General features: G+C 45.9%; 1 protein-coding gene across 2 annotated transcripts in view; it reads right to left on the reverse strand.

Moving 5' to 3' along the window:
• The window catches only part of GNAS (GNAS complex locus), a 177,123-nt gene extending 164,326 nt beyond the window's left edge, over nucleotides 1–12,797 (reverse strand). The window contains exon 1 of one of the 2 annotated variants that reach the window (XM_081011426.1): nucleotides 12,499–12,797. In XM_081011426.1, coding sequence (XP_080867552.1) covers nucleotides 12,499–12,733 — 235 coding nt within the window. In that variant the 5' untranslated portion in view covers nucleotides 12,734–12,797. The remainder of the gene's footprint in view (nucleotides 1–12,498) is intronic. The other variant, XM_081011427.1, reaches the window with a different exon arrangement.
• Between the last annotated feature and the right edge of the window lie 4,924 nt (nucleotides 12,798–17,721).

Here is a 17,721-nt window from a genome sequence, read left to right on the forward strand (position 1 = left end):
ATGGGCCCCACGTGATTGGCTAATTCCAGGATTCTCCTGTAGGCCAATCTGGTCACGAATTCACTTCTACCTGGAGCTGGATTGGGTGGCTCCTGTGGACCAATCAGACTGCTGCATTCTGGAGCCTATTGTTCTAGGACCAATCAGACTGCTACATTTTGGATCCTTTTCAACTCAGTACATAACACTGGCTTTTGGGCGAAGCATCTCTGTATCAACATACTGGCTGCCAGTATGTTGCTGAACTAAATTCAAGGTACTACTGTTAGTGTAAAGAACTAGCCCTAAACTACCCAGGACCTGAAGGACTGCCTTGCCAGATCTGATTATACAGCAACCAGATCCCTGTGATCATCTCCTGACTGTCTGACAGTTATCACATATTGATTCAGTTTCTACACAAATGAAGGCGTTTAGTACAAATTAAGGTTTCTGGTGTAATGGAACAAGTACTCTAGAAGACTGTTCTCAGTCTCGCTGAAATCACAGGCACCCACAACTCTGCCGAAAACTTGTCTGTTTCGCCAAGCATTTTTAGAGAATTAATTTGATTCAGTGTTGGGTCATTTGTTCGGTATTTTACAGTTGCATAACTTTACGATGTCTTATGAGTTTGGGTTTTTGTTTTTTTAATGACTTGGCAATTTAGAAATGCTCTTATGAGTAAATAAATGAATAAATAAGGAAGCTACTTTTCTAGGCACTGCCCATCTTTTTTAAAAAGCTCACAGTACAAAAAGAAATAAGCAATAAACTACAGCATAAACCATGCAAAAATAACAAAACTCATCCAATATCTGCTTCTTTGCATAGGAACTGACCTGGACCCTGCGATCATCATCTGATGCCCTTCTTCGTGTGCCTCCCCCATGAGAGGTCCAGAAGGCAGCAACGCGAGAACAGGCCTTTTCTGTGGCGGCTCCCTATTTGTGGAATGCTCTCCCTAGGGAGGCCTGCCTGGCACCTTCATTATATATCTTAAGATGCCGGGTGTTAAACAGCTCTTGTTTATTCACAGGCCAGAACAGAACTGAACTGAAGGGTTCAGCCAGCCTGCTTATATAGAGCTCCACTAGAATGCAACAGTAACCATTTTCTGTAACTATCCAATCACTGAATGTCACTTTCGATCCCTTATTTGCATATGTGGACCTGAACTATCTACAGTATCCCCCTGCTGGCCCAGGGTAAGAACTTCAGTACATAACACCGGGCAAAAACTTTCCTTTATAACCAGGCCTTTGACCTTTAACTATCTGTGGCCTTTTAGAAGTGGGTGGGATGTTTTTGAGGGGTCCCCTCCCCTATTTTTAATACATCTATGTGGTTTTTTTGCTTGTTTGGCCTACTGGTTGTAAATTGTTTTGAGTTGCCTTGGGAAGTGTCGGATTAAATTAAACTCCTCAAATGTTTAAGTTTGACTTTTTGTTGCACCCTGAGGTGCCTGGTTTTGCTCCCCGTCAACCCTTCCTTAAGGGGTAATCAAGGCTGACCTCTGTGACCTTTGTCTCATGCCTGCCAACATCCTGATGCGGTTTAAGCAATTTGTCAATTTCACAGGAAATATCTAAAATAATGTTTAGCCTAGATCTGCACTATGAGGGCCATTCAGTCAGTCAGGGAGGGCAGAAAGCGATGTTTCTGATCCCAGGCTTACCTGATCTTGCAGTTTGTACATAAGAGATGCTATCTCTCTACATGCTAGTACAGTGGTACCTCGGGTTACATACGCTTCAGGTTACAGACTCCGCTAACCCAGAAATAGTGCTTCAGGTTAAGAACTTTGCTTCAGGATGAGAACAGAAATCGTGCTCCAGCGGCATGGTAGCAGCAGGAGGCCCCATTAGCTAAAGTGGTGCTTCAGGTTAAGAACAGTTTCAGGTTAAGAAAGGACCTCCGGAAAGAATTAGGTACTTAACCTGAGGTACCACTGTAGTCAGAGCCAGTTCAGAAGCTAGAACCACCTTTGATTTAAACTGATGGCAATACCCATAGCTGTCAACTTTCAGATTTGAAAATAAGGGATCAACAGCCTCACCTGTCCCGGGGACAGTCTACGGGATATCTAACAATCCGGGATAGCAGCGGGAAGCGGCAGGAAACGGTGCTGGAATAAGGGAATTTCCTGCAAAAATAGGGAAGGTTGACAGCTATGGCAATACCATGTTCTGTATATATTGTCAATAAATCAAATCAAAGGTTTAAACAGGGGTCAGCAAACTTTTTCAGCAGGGGGCTGGTCCACTGTGCCTCAGGCCTTGTGGGGGGCTGGACTAAATTTTGGAAAAAAAATATGTGAACGAATTCCTATGCCTCACAAATAACCCTGAGATGCATTTTAAATAAAAGCACACATTCTACTCATGTAAAAACACCAGGCAGCCCCCGCCAAATAACCCAGAGATGCATTTTAAATAAAAGGAAATATTCTACTCATGTAAAAGTATGATGATTCCTGAACCGTCCGTGGGCTGGATTTAGAAGGCGATTGGGCTGGATCCGGCCCCCGGGCCTTAGCTTGCCTACCCATGGTTTAAAGCATAGCTGGTGCAGTTTGATTCAAGAGGAATCCGAACCTGCCTCTGGTCTTTTAGCTGAGTTATGGTGAGGAGTGGCAGCTTACAATCTATTGGGCTATTCTATTGTGGGTTTAATCCTAGTGCGAAAGGTAGGACACTGAGAGGCCCAGCCAAATTGGTCTTCCTAATGACCCCCCCCCCATGGGGGTGCCAAGGTACAGAGCGGGGCAAGAGCTCTCTTAAGGAACTCCAGGTATGCCACAGAAATTTAAATGGCAAATTAATCAACCTCACCCATGTTGCTTTTATTCCAAAAAATCAGTTTAAAGGTTGCATTTCCCCCCATGTACAGGAACAGAGAAAGGCAGCTTATATCGACTCAGCTGGCCCATCTAGCTCAGCACAGTCTTCACTGACTAGCAGCTGCACTCCAGGGTTTCAATAAATTATTATTATTATTATTATTATTATTATTATTATTATTATTTCAGATCAGTGGGGCATTCCCAGCCCTATCTGGAGATGGCAGGAATTGAACCTGTGACCTTGTGCACATGAGAAGCAGATGCTCTGCCACTGAGCTATGGCCCTTCAAATGTCAGAACTATGCAAATACCCTTCGTGGCACATCTTACATTAGATAGAGTCCTAGAGTCCTATTTTGAGCTTTCCCACCTTTGGGAAGAAGGCTTTAAGACTGTTATGTACTGAAGTTCTCACCCTGAGCCAGCAGGGGGGTACTGTAGATAGTTTTCACTCAGGTCCCCATATGCAAATAAGGTATGAAAAGTGACGTTCAGTGATTGGATAGTCACAGAAAGTTGTTACAGTTACGTTGTACTGGAGCTCTATATAAGCAGGCTGGCTGAACTCTTCAGTTCAGTTCTGTTCTGGCCTGTGAATAAACAAGAGCTGTTTGAAGAATCGCTGTGTCGTCTGATATGTTCACCCACAACTTAACAAAGACTCTGTCAGACGGCCTCCTCTTTACCTGCCTTTGGGAGGGCAGAGAGAAGACTGGGTGAACTTTTGGCCTTGCACAGGGCGTCATAGTACCCATGTCTGCCACTGGTGATGGGATCTGGAGTCCAGGCCACATGCTCCCCGCCCCGGTTTTAGAAGCTTAAGCATTTTTGTGCAAACTAATCTATTCTAATTGCCCTATTTTTGTCCCATCTCTACTAAATGGTCTTCATTTGGCGCAGCAAACACGCAATTGCCTGCAATGCTCCAAATTTAGAACACGCCAACTCACCGTAGACGTATATAATGACCTCGCTTTTCATTTCTGATCCATTTCCTCATAGCTCTCAGCTCTGCTTTGGACAGACTAGGCAGGACTGTGGGTCCCAAACTCACTGCCAATAAAAAGGACCGCAAAGAACCCACATTACAAATCTTTTCCTTTTTTTAAAGTGGTTTCATAAGTGCAAGAAAGCACTGTTGTGAAAGCTGCTCCTTTTCTGAACCACCAGGAGACCCCAATCACAGTGAAGTAGGAAGGAGGGCGACCTGCAACACTGAGAAACTGTGTGGGCAACGGTGACAGCAATGTGGCAAAGCAGCTGCCTTGCAAGCCGGAAGTGTCAGGCTCAAGCCAGGTGAGACTGGGAGACAGCAATGCGGGAAATACCAGAGAGCCATTGCTACTCAGTGTGGACAGTGCTGAGTTACACAGAAAACAATGGTCTGAGTCAGAATAAGGGTTCCTATGTTTCCACACAGAGGCTGAGCTCCTTGATTTGCCTTGTGTGGATTCTTATTCCAATTGTCCTCTATTGACTGGGGTTTCTTACTTGAGTCACGACTTATGCACCTGATCTTGAGTCACGACTTACGGAGTTTGGATTTGATATCCTGCCTTTCACTCCCTTTAAGGAGTCTCAAAGCGGCTAAAAATCTCCTTTCCCTTTGTCCTCCACAACAAACACTCTGTGAGGTGAGTGAGGCTAAGAGAAGTGTGACTGGCCCAAGGTCACCCAGCAGCTCATGTGGAGGAGCGAGGAAGCGAACCCGGTTCCCGAGATTACGAGTCCACCGCTCTTAACCACTACACCACACTGACTTATGCACCTGATTCACCCTTGGAACACTGATGAAAGGCGGCCTTCTTATTTAAGTGATTGATGTGTGTTGTGTGTGGTTGTGTGTGTGTACAGTCATACCTTGGATCCCAAACGCCTTGGTACTTGGACATTTTGGCCCTCAAATACTGCAAACCTGGAATTGAGTGTTCCAGTTTGCAAACATTCTTTAGAACCCGAACGTCCGACAGGGCTTCCACGGCTTCCAATTGGCCGCAGGAGCTTCCTGCAGCCAATCAGAAGCCGCGCTTTGGTTTCTGACCGTTTTGGAAGTCGAACCGACTTCTGGAACAGATTCCATTCGACTTCCAAGGTATGACTGTACTATGATTTCGGTGGAAAGGAATGGAAAATAAAGACATATTTTCCGCTCAGTAAAACACAGGGAGCTATTGCTCTGGGTGAGCACACTCTGATTGCAATGACTTAGGGATCATCCACACTTTCCTTTGATCCATATTCATTGAAATCTGAATCAATCTCTTATCCCAGGTCTGAAAAATCTTATTTTTCTTTTGCTCTCCTTACTCCAGTGAAAACCCAATATTAACTGCTGAATCAGGTTTTAAAAGATCCAGGGGAAACCCAAAGGGAGTCCCTAAACCTCTCCCAAAATAGCTCCTGAATGGCATTCCTTGTATTTTTCCCCAGACCTGTGTTGTCTGCTCTCACCTCCTCGCCTTCTTTCTTTCTTTGCCTACCCCTCAAGGATCATTTTGCAGTTTTCTGTTCAACTTCTGAGCAGTGCTCGTCCGGTTCTCAGAAGGAAGGATTCTTAAATCAATACACTGAACTGGCATTTTAATCTGAGAAAGCACAGAACTGGGATTGACCCTAAACCCGGAGGAAGAAAGCTATGAGCTCAGTTAGTACAGTACAGCATGAGATTCTTAATCTCAGATTTGTGGCTTTGAGCCCAACATTGGGCAAAAGATTCCTGCACTGCAGGGGGTTGGACTAGATGACCCTTGTGGTTCCTTCCAATTCTATGATTCCCTCTGGATGTCTTTGGACCCCAGCTCTCATCACCCCTGACCTGTGGCCACTGATTTTCAGCGTGCTTTCCAAAGTCACTCCCCAAATGACCCGAGACAGCTGATTACCTTGAAGCAATCTGATGATGCTGATAAGACACAAGAGCCACTTATTTCTTTTTAATTAGCTATGTGGATCCCACAGAGCAGGGAATTGCCAGATGGAGCAAAGAAGAAGAAACCGAGGAAGAATTTCAAACCACAGACGGGTTTAAGTAAATAGAAACAAATTGTTTCAAAAAAAGCTCCAAATGTAAACCACATTCCCATCCTGCAACTCAGACCCCTCAGAGTTCCTTACAAGTTAGCTTCTTAAGTCGATTACAGAATTCAGTCCACAGATGTGGCTTTTTAAGCAGAGAGAGAATAACATGGAAGGAGCAGGAAGGAGCATGCATGAACTGGGCTGATAACACATGACTAATCCATTCCTAAAACGCATCTACATGAAAGTTATGGGCCATTCTTCATGCTGGTAGCACTGAACCAGAATATTTCTGAAGAAGCAGCCCTGGCTGAACACACTGAAACTATTGGACAAGATGTGTCTGAATCATAAGAACATGAAAACAGAGCCCTGCTGGGTCAGACAGATGACCCGTCTAGACCAGCATTCTCACACATACTGGTAAATCAAGGAAAGCTATAAGCTGCATTTTATGGATCGCTCAAATGAGTTGATCTGTGCTACATAAACACAAGCCCACACATTCTTCTGCTTTTTATTACAGCAGAAAACACAGTGAGGAGTAATTTCAACATGCTTGCTCTCCTCCTCGTTTGGCTTCCCCTTTTCTGTACTTCCCTTTCGGATCTTTCCCTCGAAGATAGATTAATCCAAATAATGTTTAGCATTTAGAATGACATTTTCCCGAGTTCTCAGAACACTTCACCAAACATTATCTCAGCAACCTTTTACGGCAGCTTTACAAAGTGGGACGCTGCTGCGGCCCCCACATTGCAGAAGTGGGAGGGTGCTCTGAGGCTGAGGGAAGTTGCTTACCATTTAGAGAGAGCTCCTGCCTGAGGTACAAACTACGGCTTTCCTGGCTCACTGTCTGCACTCAACCTCAATACCAGTTCCTCTTCCGGACATATTAATGGGTTTATCGAAGAGTCACTCCACAAGGGGTACATTCAGATGTGGGAAATACTGAATTAGATTTCCTGGTTACAATGCTAGTTTTTCCGTCCTGTTTGCTAACATTTCTTTCATATTGCAGTACCTGTTGCATTATGGAGCTGTGGCTTTTTTTACCAATATTACCAGTGTGTCACATTAAATTTCATTCACACCAGTGGCCAACAATGAACATCGCTGGGCAGCATCGCTACTTTCCCACTCTTTCTGCACATGGACGCTTCTGATCCCTCATGAAAACAGCAAGAAAAAAATTGTATACCACCCCAAATTTCATCAATTTACTCTTGTGATATTCTGGTTAATGGAGTTGCAAACGGATTATTTCTGGAACCAGTTAACACAGAAACGAGTGCTAAAGATTTTTGTCATTTTTTAAAAAATGTACTGGTATGTTCTGTATTTTGTGTATTTGTATTTGCATCTGCATTTTTCAATGCTCTGCATTTTGATGTTTTGAATGTCTGCACAGCTCATTGTGGGAAAGTGGCATACAAATCAACTGAATCAATTCCACTGTATCCCATTAGATTTCTGCAAGTACCGGTAGCTTTTACATCGCCACTCCCTGGGCTCTGAGACTTCTCGCCTTGGGGGTTCCGCAGCTGGTTCTCCTACCATTATTCTGTGTCCAACCATCCATGACATGATGCTGGCTGGTCTTCAACTCTGAATCTAACTTGCATTAGAAATGCTGAATGCTATATACATATCTGAAATTAATATATTATCCCTGATAATTGTCCATGCTTGTTGCTGGAACTGAGGGGAAATGGGAGTCCCACAGCTCCTGCAGAACCACAGGTTCCCCACTTCAGCATTGGACTACGACTGAGATTACGGTTTAAAACTCCACCCAACCATGAAGCTCACTGGATGATTGTGGAGCACTCCTTCTTGCTCAGCCTAACCTACCTTACAAGGCTGTTGTGAGCATAAAATGAAGAGATTCAGCACCCTGGCCTTTGTAATACAGTATAAAGACCATACAGAAATGGAAAGACCGCCTCTTCCCATATGAACCTACCCAGAACCTGAGATCATCTTCTGAGGCCCTTCTTCATGTGCCTCCTCCTCAAGAGGTCCAGAGGGTGGCAACGCAAGAGCAGGGCCTTCTCTGCAGTGGCTCCCCGTCTGTGGAATGCTCTCCCCAGGGACGTTTGCCTGGTGCCTTCATTATACACCTTTAGGCACCAGGCAAAAACATTCCTTTTTAACCAGGCCTTTGGCTGGGCCTGATGGACATCCTATACCCTTTTAAAATGTGGCTCTTGTTTGGGGGGTGGTATCAGGTTATTATTCTTATTTCGATTTTATATTTTGTGATATTTTCTGTGAACCGCCCTGAGACCTCCGGGTATAGGGTGGTATATAAATTCAATAAATAAAGAAGAAGAAAAAATAATAAAATAGCAAGACTGTTAGCCGCTACAAGTTAAGCAGGCTACCCAAACCGTGTTGCCTGGACTACAGGCTTAAACAGTTCCTATTGCAGAGACAGAGGAGAAGCTGCCTTGTATGGAGCAGAGGTTGATGGCTAGAGGAAAACTAGAGCAGGAGAAACCTGAAATATGTATGGCCAACAGGGTTTGGCTGGCAAAATAAGAGAAGCGAGAAAGGTAAAGATAGGACAGAGGAGTGAGACAGTCATAATGCTCTGTCCCGAGGAAGGGAGGACAAGGAGGAGTGGTCTCCTGCGTTTCACCGTGGCCTGCAGGAGATAAGCCACAGCCAAGTCTGGGGTTTCTGGTAACTCTTGCAAAGCGTTTGGAATCATAGTGCTTTAAATATATGGGGTGAATGTGGCCCTTAGCACCCTTGTTTTATAGAGTTTGCTGGAAGGGCCAGTGGCAGCCCACGGCAAAACAGTCAGTTGCAACCGAGAAGAAAAGAATGTTCCACGCATGGAACATGGGGTCTGCGTCGGCGCTGTGATGCAGAGCAGAGGTTCTAGCAAAACTTTAAGTAGCTGTAAGGTTCCTCAGAAGGAACAACCGTGCAGGGTAATTCAAAGGCGGGAGGGCAATCTTCTGGTGTCAGTGGTGAGCAGAGCCAGAGGCTAAGCTAAGTGGAGAAACATATGCAATCTTTCATTTGCACAGAAGACTACTCTGCTCTTTTCCTCCATCTAGGCATGCAAAGACAAATTCCAGCCAGGCAAAAGCACTAGCTCAGCTGGTAGGGTAAAAGGTAAAGGGACCCCAGACCATTAGGGTCCAGTTGTAGCCGACTCTGGGGTTGTGGCGCGCATCTCGCTTTATTGGCTGAGGGAGCCAGCGTACAGCTTCTGGGTCATGTGGCCAGCATGACTAAGCTGCTTCTGGCGAACCAGAGCAGCATACGGAAACGCCGTTTACCTTCCTGCCAGAGCAGTACCTATTTATCTACTTGCACTTTGACGTGCTTTCGAACTGCTAGGTTGGCAGGAGCAGAGACCGAGCAACGGGAGCTCACCCTGTCCCGGGGATTTGAACCGCCGACCTTCTGATCAGCAAGTCCTAGGCTCTGTGGTTTAACCCACAGCGCCACCCGCATCCCTAGCTGGTAGGGTATGAGTCTCTTAATCTCAGGGTTGTGGGTTCGAACCCCACAACCTCTTCACACTTTCTAATCGACACACTTCCTAATCAAGAGGAGGACGCCATTTTCCTTTGCCACGTTCCCAGTAACCCTTTTGATTCAGAAGCCGGCATGCCAAATAACCATAACTTTGCCAAACAAAACCTGAATGGAAGAAATACACTTTGTTCCATGAAGCTAGGGACAGGCCTCTGGAATTTATTGGATGACTGTTCCCATCACCCTCGCTACCAAGGCCAATGATTTGCACAGCGCACAGAACACAATTCACAATCCCATCTATTTTCCTTTTTAGCATCTCAAAATACATTATCTTGATTTTTAATCTTATTTTTTTGCCAAGACAGCCTTAAGCTCGCAATATTTTTAGCCGCTATCCTGAATCAGCTGATACCTTGTGGCAGTCATCCCCGCCGCATTCCAGACAGGGCATCATAAAACGAACCTGTGCCCCCAGGCCTCAGCCACCATCACGACTCCATGCGCTCCGGCTTCCCCCCGATACGTAAGCAGCCTATCGGCGAAAGGAGGATCCCTGGCAAAACAGGACTTTCCTCCCTTTTCCTCAGTCCGCATGTGCACTTCCCAAAATCTGCTCCAGAGGGTTGAGGGGAGTCCCAAGAACAGATTTAGGGGCACACGGGGTAGAAAAGTGGAAGACATTCTGCTGCACAAGTGGAAATCCATGCAATGATAGGATCAGCGTTAGCAATTAGCCAGGCGCCAGGCGCATTTTGCGTCCACCATGGGTCCCATTGTGACCACATGGAGATCTCTGGAAGCCAGGTTGGTGACTGACATCTTCACCTGGCTGGCCCCTCCAGCTTTCTCAAGCAGGTAAGCAGAAGAGCTTATTTATCACATTTCTATTCCTCTTCAAGGAGTACATGGTTCATCCCCTCATCCTCGGTTAATCCCTACAACAACCCTGTGAGGTAGGTTAAGAGGTTGTGGCTAGTCAGACACTCTATCCACTACACTGCACTGGCTTCCTAGAGTACTTCAGCTATGGGGCAGCTATGTATATCTGTCTTTTCAGTGCCAGGTAAAGACCTTCCTCTTCTCCTAGTCCTTGGATGGTTAATTTGTATGTTCTGCTGAGAATTTTACTGGTTTGCTTTTATATAGTTGGAGAGAGACCCAGCATAGTGTAGTGGTTAGAGACACGGGCGCAGGAGAACAGAGTTCAAACCCCACTCAGCCGTGAAGCTCACTGGGAAACCTTGTCACCTTTACTAAGCCTAACCTACCTTTCAGGGTTGCTGTGGGAACAGGAAAGGGAAGAATCATGTATGCAACCCATATTTGGGGAAAGACTGAATTAGACCCACTTACTAAGAATTGATGCTTTTGAATTATGGTGCTGGAGGAGACTCTTGAGAGTCCCATGGACTGCAAAAAGATCAAACGCATCCATTCTTAAGGAAATTAGCCCTGAGTGCTCACTGGAAGGACAGATCATGAAGCTGAGGCTCCAGTACTTGGGCCACCTCAGGAGAAGAGAAGACTCCCTGGAAAAGACCCTGATGTTGGGAAAGATGGAGGGCACAAGGAGAAGGGGACGACAGAGGACGAGATGGTTGGACAGTGTTCTCGAAGCCACAAACATGAGTTTGACCAAACTGCGGGAGGCAGTGGAAGACAGGAGTGCCTGGCATGCTCTGGTCCATGGGGTCACGAAGAGGCGGACACGACTAAACGACTAAACAACAACAACAACACTAATATAGTTTATAGCAGGGATGAAAATGAATACAATGCACAGACTTCAGCAATGTGGATTTGGGGGCAGCGATCCTTAATGTGGTTGCAACATGTACACAGAAATCCCCCGATTTTCATCACAGGGCCCGCGATTCTGGTTGTGAATATTACAATGTCACTCCTGTTCTAAACTCCACTCCCTTATTCTGGAAACCCCCAGAACTAAACCTGTATCTTAAAAAAATAATAATTGCAGCTTCCTCCCACTTATCAAACCACACCAACCGTGAATCAGCCTTTGTTTCTGTCTGGGAAATAATGAAAGCGATTAAGCTTAATTCCCCTTCTTGTAGGCAACTGTTGTGGTTCAGAACACATTAAATACTAAATGTAAAATTAGTACAAAGTGCTTTATAATATTTCACCCCCCTTATCCTTTGTCTCAACAACGATATCATATCCTGAGTTGTAGACGCCACAGCTTCACCCCCAGCCACATGAACCTACTAATACAAGTTTGTGGCATCTGTGGATTTAATAACAACAACAACAACCATATAGACACCCCCTCTCAGTGCTCTGATTTGCCGGCACACCTAACTAGAGCATGTTTCTCATGCAAACACTCAAAACTCTTTTTTCTTTCTTTCTTTTTTGCAAAAGGAGAGTCAATAGGAAAGTGTTTCTTGGCTCTCAGTTTAAGCCCATTACAGAAAAAGACAGAGAAAACTCAGGTTTTTAAAAGCAGCAACAACTACAGTTATCCTCGCATATCTGTCATCATCCGGCTGCGTTACTAAATCCAGCTTTTAAAATATATATATATGCAGAGATTACTAATCATTTGAAGGGGGGTGGGAATAACCATGTTGCAACAGCGGACCATCTGGCTCCAAACTTTCAGCCACAAGGAGAAGAAAGCTCCTTCGGGATCTATGCATTGATCTTGAGGTTGAGGGGGTTTCTTTGGGGGTGGGGGTTTAAAGACTAGCAGCAGCACTAACTCCACGTCGACCACAACAAAAGACAACAGCAACAAGAGCAACCCAAAGGACTTTTTGCACAAAACCTCCAAGCCAGAACTTTTCTGCCAAACGGCGCCGAAGGGGTGGCTGGGGGAGGCGGGGAGGAACCCAAACACAACAGATTAGGAGTGTGAAACCCAAATACAGACCGTAGAGGGAGCTTGCTGCCGCCGCTTATGAACACAGCCTTTCAAAGCTCGGACACGCCAAGCGAGGGAACAAGACGCCGATTCTCTTGCAAAAAAACATACACAGGCAAGCGGCTTGCTGCTGGCAGACACCACATTTGCAGCCTTGCAGGGGAAAATAAAAAATCTCGCCCACCGCGCCCCGCAGACAGACAGACAGACAGACAGACACACACACACACACACAGGCACGTTGACACCGCCAAGAACCCCCCGAACTTACCCAACAAAAGCAGCCGGTGCGTCTGCTTGTATTGCCTCTTCTCGGCTTTGAGCGACTTGTCGATGCTTTTGCTCCTCTTGATGTCCGCTTTCTCTTTGGCCTTGATGTCCTGCTTCAGCTTGACCGCTATCGCCGCCGGACACTCGCCGCGGTCCACCACCTCCACTTCCACGTTGCCGTAGGAGGGGATGGGCAGGTGGTCCCCGCCGGGCCGGAGGCTGTAGCACATCCCCATGCTGCTGGAGGAGGAAGAAGAGGACGGGGTGCGACCCGGGAGACCCCCGGACCGGACACGATGCGCGGTGCGCGCCCCGAGCCGAGCCGAGGGATGGGACTGGAGGGGGGGCGTGGGAGGCTGGATGAGTTCTCTCCCCTTCTCCTCCTCCTCCTCCTCCTCCTCCTCCTCCTCCTCACTTTCTCGCTCCTACGGGTTTTTTCTTTAAAATGACCCAGGCAAACTCTGGGTGGGCTTCCCTCCGGGGGAATCCTGCGCTCCCCTTTCCCAGGGTGGCTTTTAAGGTGGAACCGTCTCGTCGGAACTCAAGTGCGCATTTTCTCCTGCCACTCCGGGTTCATCTTTTGCCCCCTTCCAGTAATTACACGTGACTGAGACGCGTTTACCGTAATCTCCAGAAAACCCGAAGGCGCGGAAGTCACTTCCTTCTGCCCCGACACTTGTCTTTTGGTTGGCTCGCTTCGGGACGTCTCCAGCTCCTCCTCCTCCTCCTCCTCGGGGCCGCTAGCGCAATTTCTTCATCTTTTCCTTCCCGGTGAATTGCACAAACGGCACTGTTGTTGTTGCTGCTGCTGCTTTGAAATAAGGGAGGAAAAGGGTTTTAAAAAAAATTTTTAAAGCAACCCCAAGGAAGGATGGAATAATTTGGCCACGCCGGGAGGTTCCTTTGGTTCCAGCGACGGAGTCCCGTTTAAATCAATGGGATTTCGGGGCGGGGGCGGGGACTCGCTTTGGCAGGATTAAACGAGATTACGGGACACACTTAACACAACATCCCGTTTCCCACAAAATCTCTCCCCCCCTTCCCCAGTTAGTGACACATCCGTGGCCAGGGAAGGATTAGGACCTGCAGAGGCCCCGAGCGCTGGAAAGATGATGGTGCCCACCCATATGAAATTCAGAATTTAAAGCAATACTAAACCGTAACACAATTAAAAACAATTAAATAAGACATGCATTTCTTGCGGTATATGACATAATCTGGGTTGTTGTTTTTTTTGCATTGCTTCCATCTGCGTTAATAGGACGCCCCCTGGTTGGGTGGGGAGAAGTAATAAAAATAGAACAGAAAAATGAGGAAGACTGTGGAGTGTAAGGAAGTCTAAGAAAGTTCTGATTTTTCCCACGACGATTACTTTAATGCTATATATATATATAACTGTTTCAAAATAAAATTCGCGTTTGTAGAGGGTGTGTCCCTGCTTTGCTGGTGCCCCAAAACACATGCTTGGTCTGCCTACTGGGCGGGGTGCTATTTATTTATTTATCCAAAATCCACAGTGGGGAGATTCCTTCTAATGAGGAACCAGTGAGCCTGTGGTCCTTCAGCTGTGCTTGGATTCCCAGCTCCCATCAGCCCTGGCCAGCATGCCTAATGGTCAGGGGTGCCGGGAACTGTAGTCCAGCAGTATTGGAAGGGCCACGGGTCCCCTCCCCCCCTCCGCGTTATTAGGGGTACTGCCTCTAGGGCAGTATTTTGAGGGAGGGATTTGATAAAATTGGATTAAAGTGCTCTGTCGCCCCCTAGTGCAAAAAACAAACCATTTTTTCAAAAGAAACAAGATTTTGCAGTTTGGAAAGTGATGGGGGAAATCATTGAAAATGTGGAATGAACAGATGAGTAGTGGGACAATGCACAAACACAATCAGATTCTGATGGATACTCATTGTCGCACAACCTCCCTGCAAACAAATCAGTACAAAATGTTCAGTAATGACTGGCTGTAGTCTAACCTCTGCATAAGATTTGTGTAAACAAATCAGGATTAATCCTCAATGATAGGTTGTCTGCAGGAGCCGGAGGCCCAAGCAAAACGTCACAAAATAAGAAAAATCCTTCCAGTAGCACCTTTAAGACCAACTAAGTTAGTTCTTGGTATGAGCTTTCGTGTGCAAGCACACTTCTTCAGATACACTGAAACAGAAGTTGCCAGATCCTTCTATATAGTGAGAAGGTGGGGAGGGGTATTACTCAGAAGGGTGGTGGGAATGGGAGATTGGCAGATAGCTGAGATGAGCCTGCTGACGACTCTTAACGACTGTAATAGGTCTTACAGGAAAAGGCAAGGGGTGAGAAGGTGAGAAATGGCTTAGTCATGTATAATGGGATAAGAATCCAATGTCTTTGTTCAAACCAGGTCTCTCCATGGTTTTAAGTTTGGTAATGAGTTGCAATTCAGCAGCTTCTCTTTCCAGTCTATTTCTGAAATTCCTTGTAGTAAAACAGCTACTTTGAGATCTTGTATAGAATGTCCTGGGAGATTGAAGTGTTCTCCTACTGGTTTCTCTGTTTTGTGATTCTTGATGTCAGATTTATGTCCATTTATTCTTTGGCGTAAGGTTTGGCCTGTTTGTCCAATATAGAGAGCTGAAGGACACTGTTGGCATTTGATGCCATACACAATGTTAGATGATGAGCAATTGAATAGTCCCGAGATGGTATGTGTGATGTTGTTGGGGCCAGTAATGGTGTTGTCCGGGTGTATGTGGCAGCAAAGTTGGCATCTGGGTTTATTGCAGGCTCTGGTGCCAGTGTCCGTGTTAAGTCTGGTTGTAGTATTATTGTGGGTTAGGAGTTGTTTAAGATTGGGTGGCTGTCTGTAGGCAATGAAAGGTCTTCCTCCCAGAGCTTGAGAAAGAGAACTGTCATTGTCCAGGAGAGGTTGTAGATCTCTGATGATGTGTTGTACTGTTTTAACTTGGGAGCTGTATGTGATGACTAGAGGTGTTCTGTTATTTTCTTTTTTGGGTCTGTCTTGCAGCAAGTTCTCTCTGGGTATAAGTCTGGCTCTGTTGATCTGTTGTCTAACTTCATCTGCTGGGTATTTTAGTTCTGAAAAGGTTTGCTGTAGATCTCTTAGGTGAGAGTCTCTGTCTGTAGAATTGGAACAGATGCGGCTGTAACGTAGTGCCTGGCTATATACAATGGACTGTTTGGTATGTTTGGGATGGTAGCACAGAGCCAGACTTATACCCAGAGAGAACTTGCTGCAAGATAGACCCAAAAAAGAAAATAACAGAACACCTCTAGTCATCACATACAGCTCCCAAGTTAAAACAGTACAACGCATCATCAGAGATCTACAACCTCTCCTGGACAATGACAGTTCTCTTTCTCAAGCTCTGGGAGGAAGACCTTTCATTGCCTACAGACAGCCACCCAATCTTAAACAACTCCTAACCCACAATAATACTACAACCAGACTTAACACGGACACTGGCACCAGAGCTTGCAATAAACCCAGATGCCAACTTTGCTGCCACATACACCCGGACAACACCATTACTGGCCCCAACAACATCACACATACCATCTCGGGACTATTCAATTGCTCATCATCTAACATTGTGTATGGCATCAAATGCCAACAGTGTCCTTCAGCTCTCTATATTGGACAAACAGGCCAAACCTTACGCCAAAGAATAAATGGACATAAATCTGACATCAAGAATCACAAAACAGAGAAACCAGTAGGAGAACACTTCAATCTCCCAGGACATTCTATACAAGATCTCAAAGTAGCTGTTTTACTACAAAGAAATTTCAGAAATAGACTGGAAAGAGAAGCTGCTGAATTGCAACTCATTACCAAACTTAAAACCATGGAGAGACCTGGTTTGAACAAAGACATTGGATTCTTATCCCATTATACATGACTAAGCCATTTCTCACCTTCTCACCCCTTGCCTTTTCCTGTAAGACCTATTACAGTCGTTAAGAGTCGTCAGCAGGCTCATCTCAGCTATCTGCCAATCTCCCATTCCCACCACCCTTCTGAGTAATACCCCTCCCCACCTTCTCACTATATAGAAGGATCTGGCAACTTCTGTTTCAGTGTATCTGAAGAAGTGTGCTTGCACACGAAAGCTCATACCAAGAACTAACTTAGTTGGTCTTAAAGGTGCTACTGGAAGGATTTTTCTTATTTTGACTATGGCAGACCAACACGGCTACCTATCTGTAACTGTCACAAAATAGTGAGCCGAAGTCCTTCTGAACTCTTCGTCAAACTAGGGCTATGAAAGACAACAAGGTTGCTTCCCTTGCATCACATTACATTTCATGTCACTTTTTTGTTGGGCTGTGTATAGATGTTAGGAGAGGATATATTTATTAGATATTATCCTTCCTCCCTCATGTTTGTGAGTTCAGCAAAGTGCCATCCCTTTGCAGCTTAAAAGGGAAGCTTAGATAGGCTAGTTTTAGCCTTTTCATTAATCCAGGGTGCTTTAAGGGAGACTGGGTTTTCCTGTTATGTCCCCCTTTTCTCTCCCTTAAAACAACGATCACAGAAATGGTCTTGTGAAAGGTAAAAATTTACTCACTCAGAATACTTGTTGCAGAGTAACAGATGCAGCAGCTTTGTTCAGACAGACTTAAAATGGCCACTCAGTTACAAAGACATACCTAAGTCTAGTTTAAAATTTGATCTCCGTGCTCAGACTAAGCAGATGTCCTCACATTGCTGGCAGAGCAGAAAGAGGTGGAAAGACTACGAAGGTGTCCCCAGGCAGGTAGGAGAATGTATAGCTACTCAGGGCACATTGGCAGCGTCTAGCAAGCTTACAGGAAAACTCTGTGTCCTTCAGCTCCTATCATGTGCCTATCTAGCAAAACATGGATTGTTGGTTTCGCTGCACTTTTAATATCTAGTTTTCTCCCGCTTGGACTACTGCAATGCGCTCTACGTGGGGCTACCTTTGAAGGTGACCCAGAAACTACAACTAATCCAGAATGCGGCAGCTAGACTGGTGACTGGGGGCGGCCGCCGAGACCACAAAACACCTGTCTTGAAAGACCTACATTGGCTCCCAGTACGTTTCCGAGCACAATTCAAAGTGCTGGTGTTGACCTTTAAAGCCCTAAACGGGCTCGGCCCAGTATACCTGAAGGAGCGTCTCCACCCCCATCGTTCTGCCCAGACGCTGAGGTCCAGCGCCGAGGGCCTTCTGGCGGTTCCCTCATTGTGAGAAGCAAAGCCACAGGG

Source organism: Podarcis pityusensis, assembly GCF_964106645.2.
Source record: "Podarcis pityusensis genome assembly, chromosome: 6".
In the NCBI taxonomy this organism is placed as follows: domain Eukaryota; kingdom Metazoa; phylum Chordata; class Lepidosauria; order Squamata; family Lacertidae; genus Podarcis; species Podarcis pityusensis.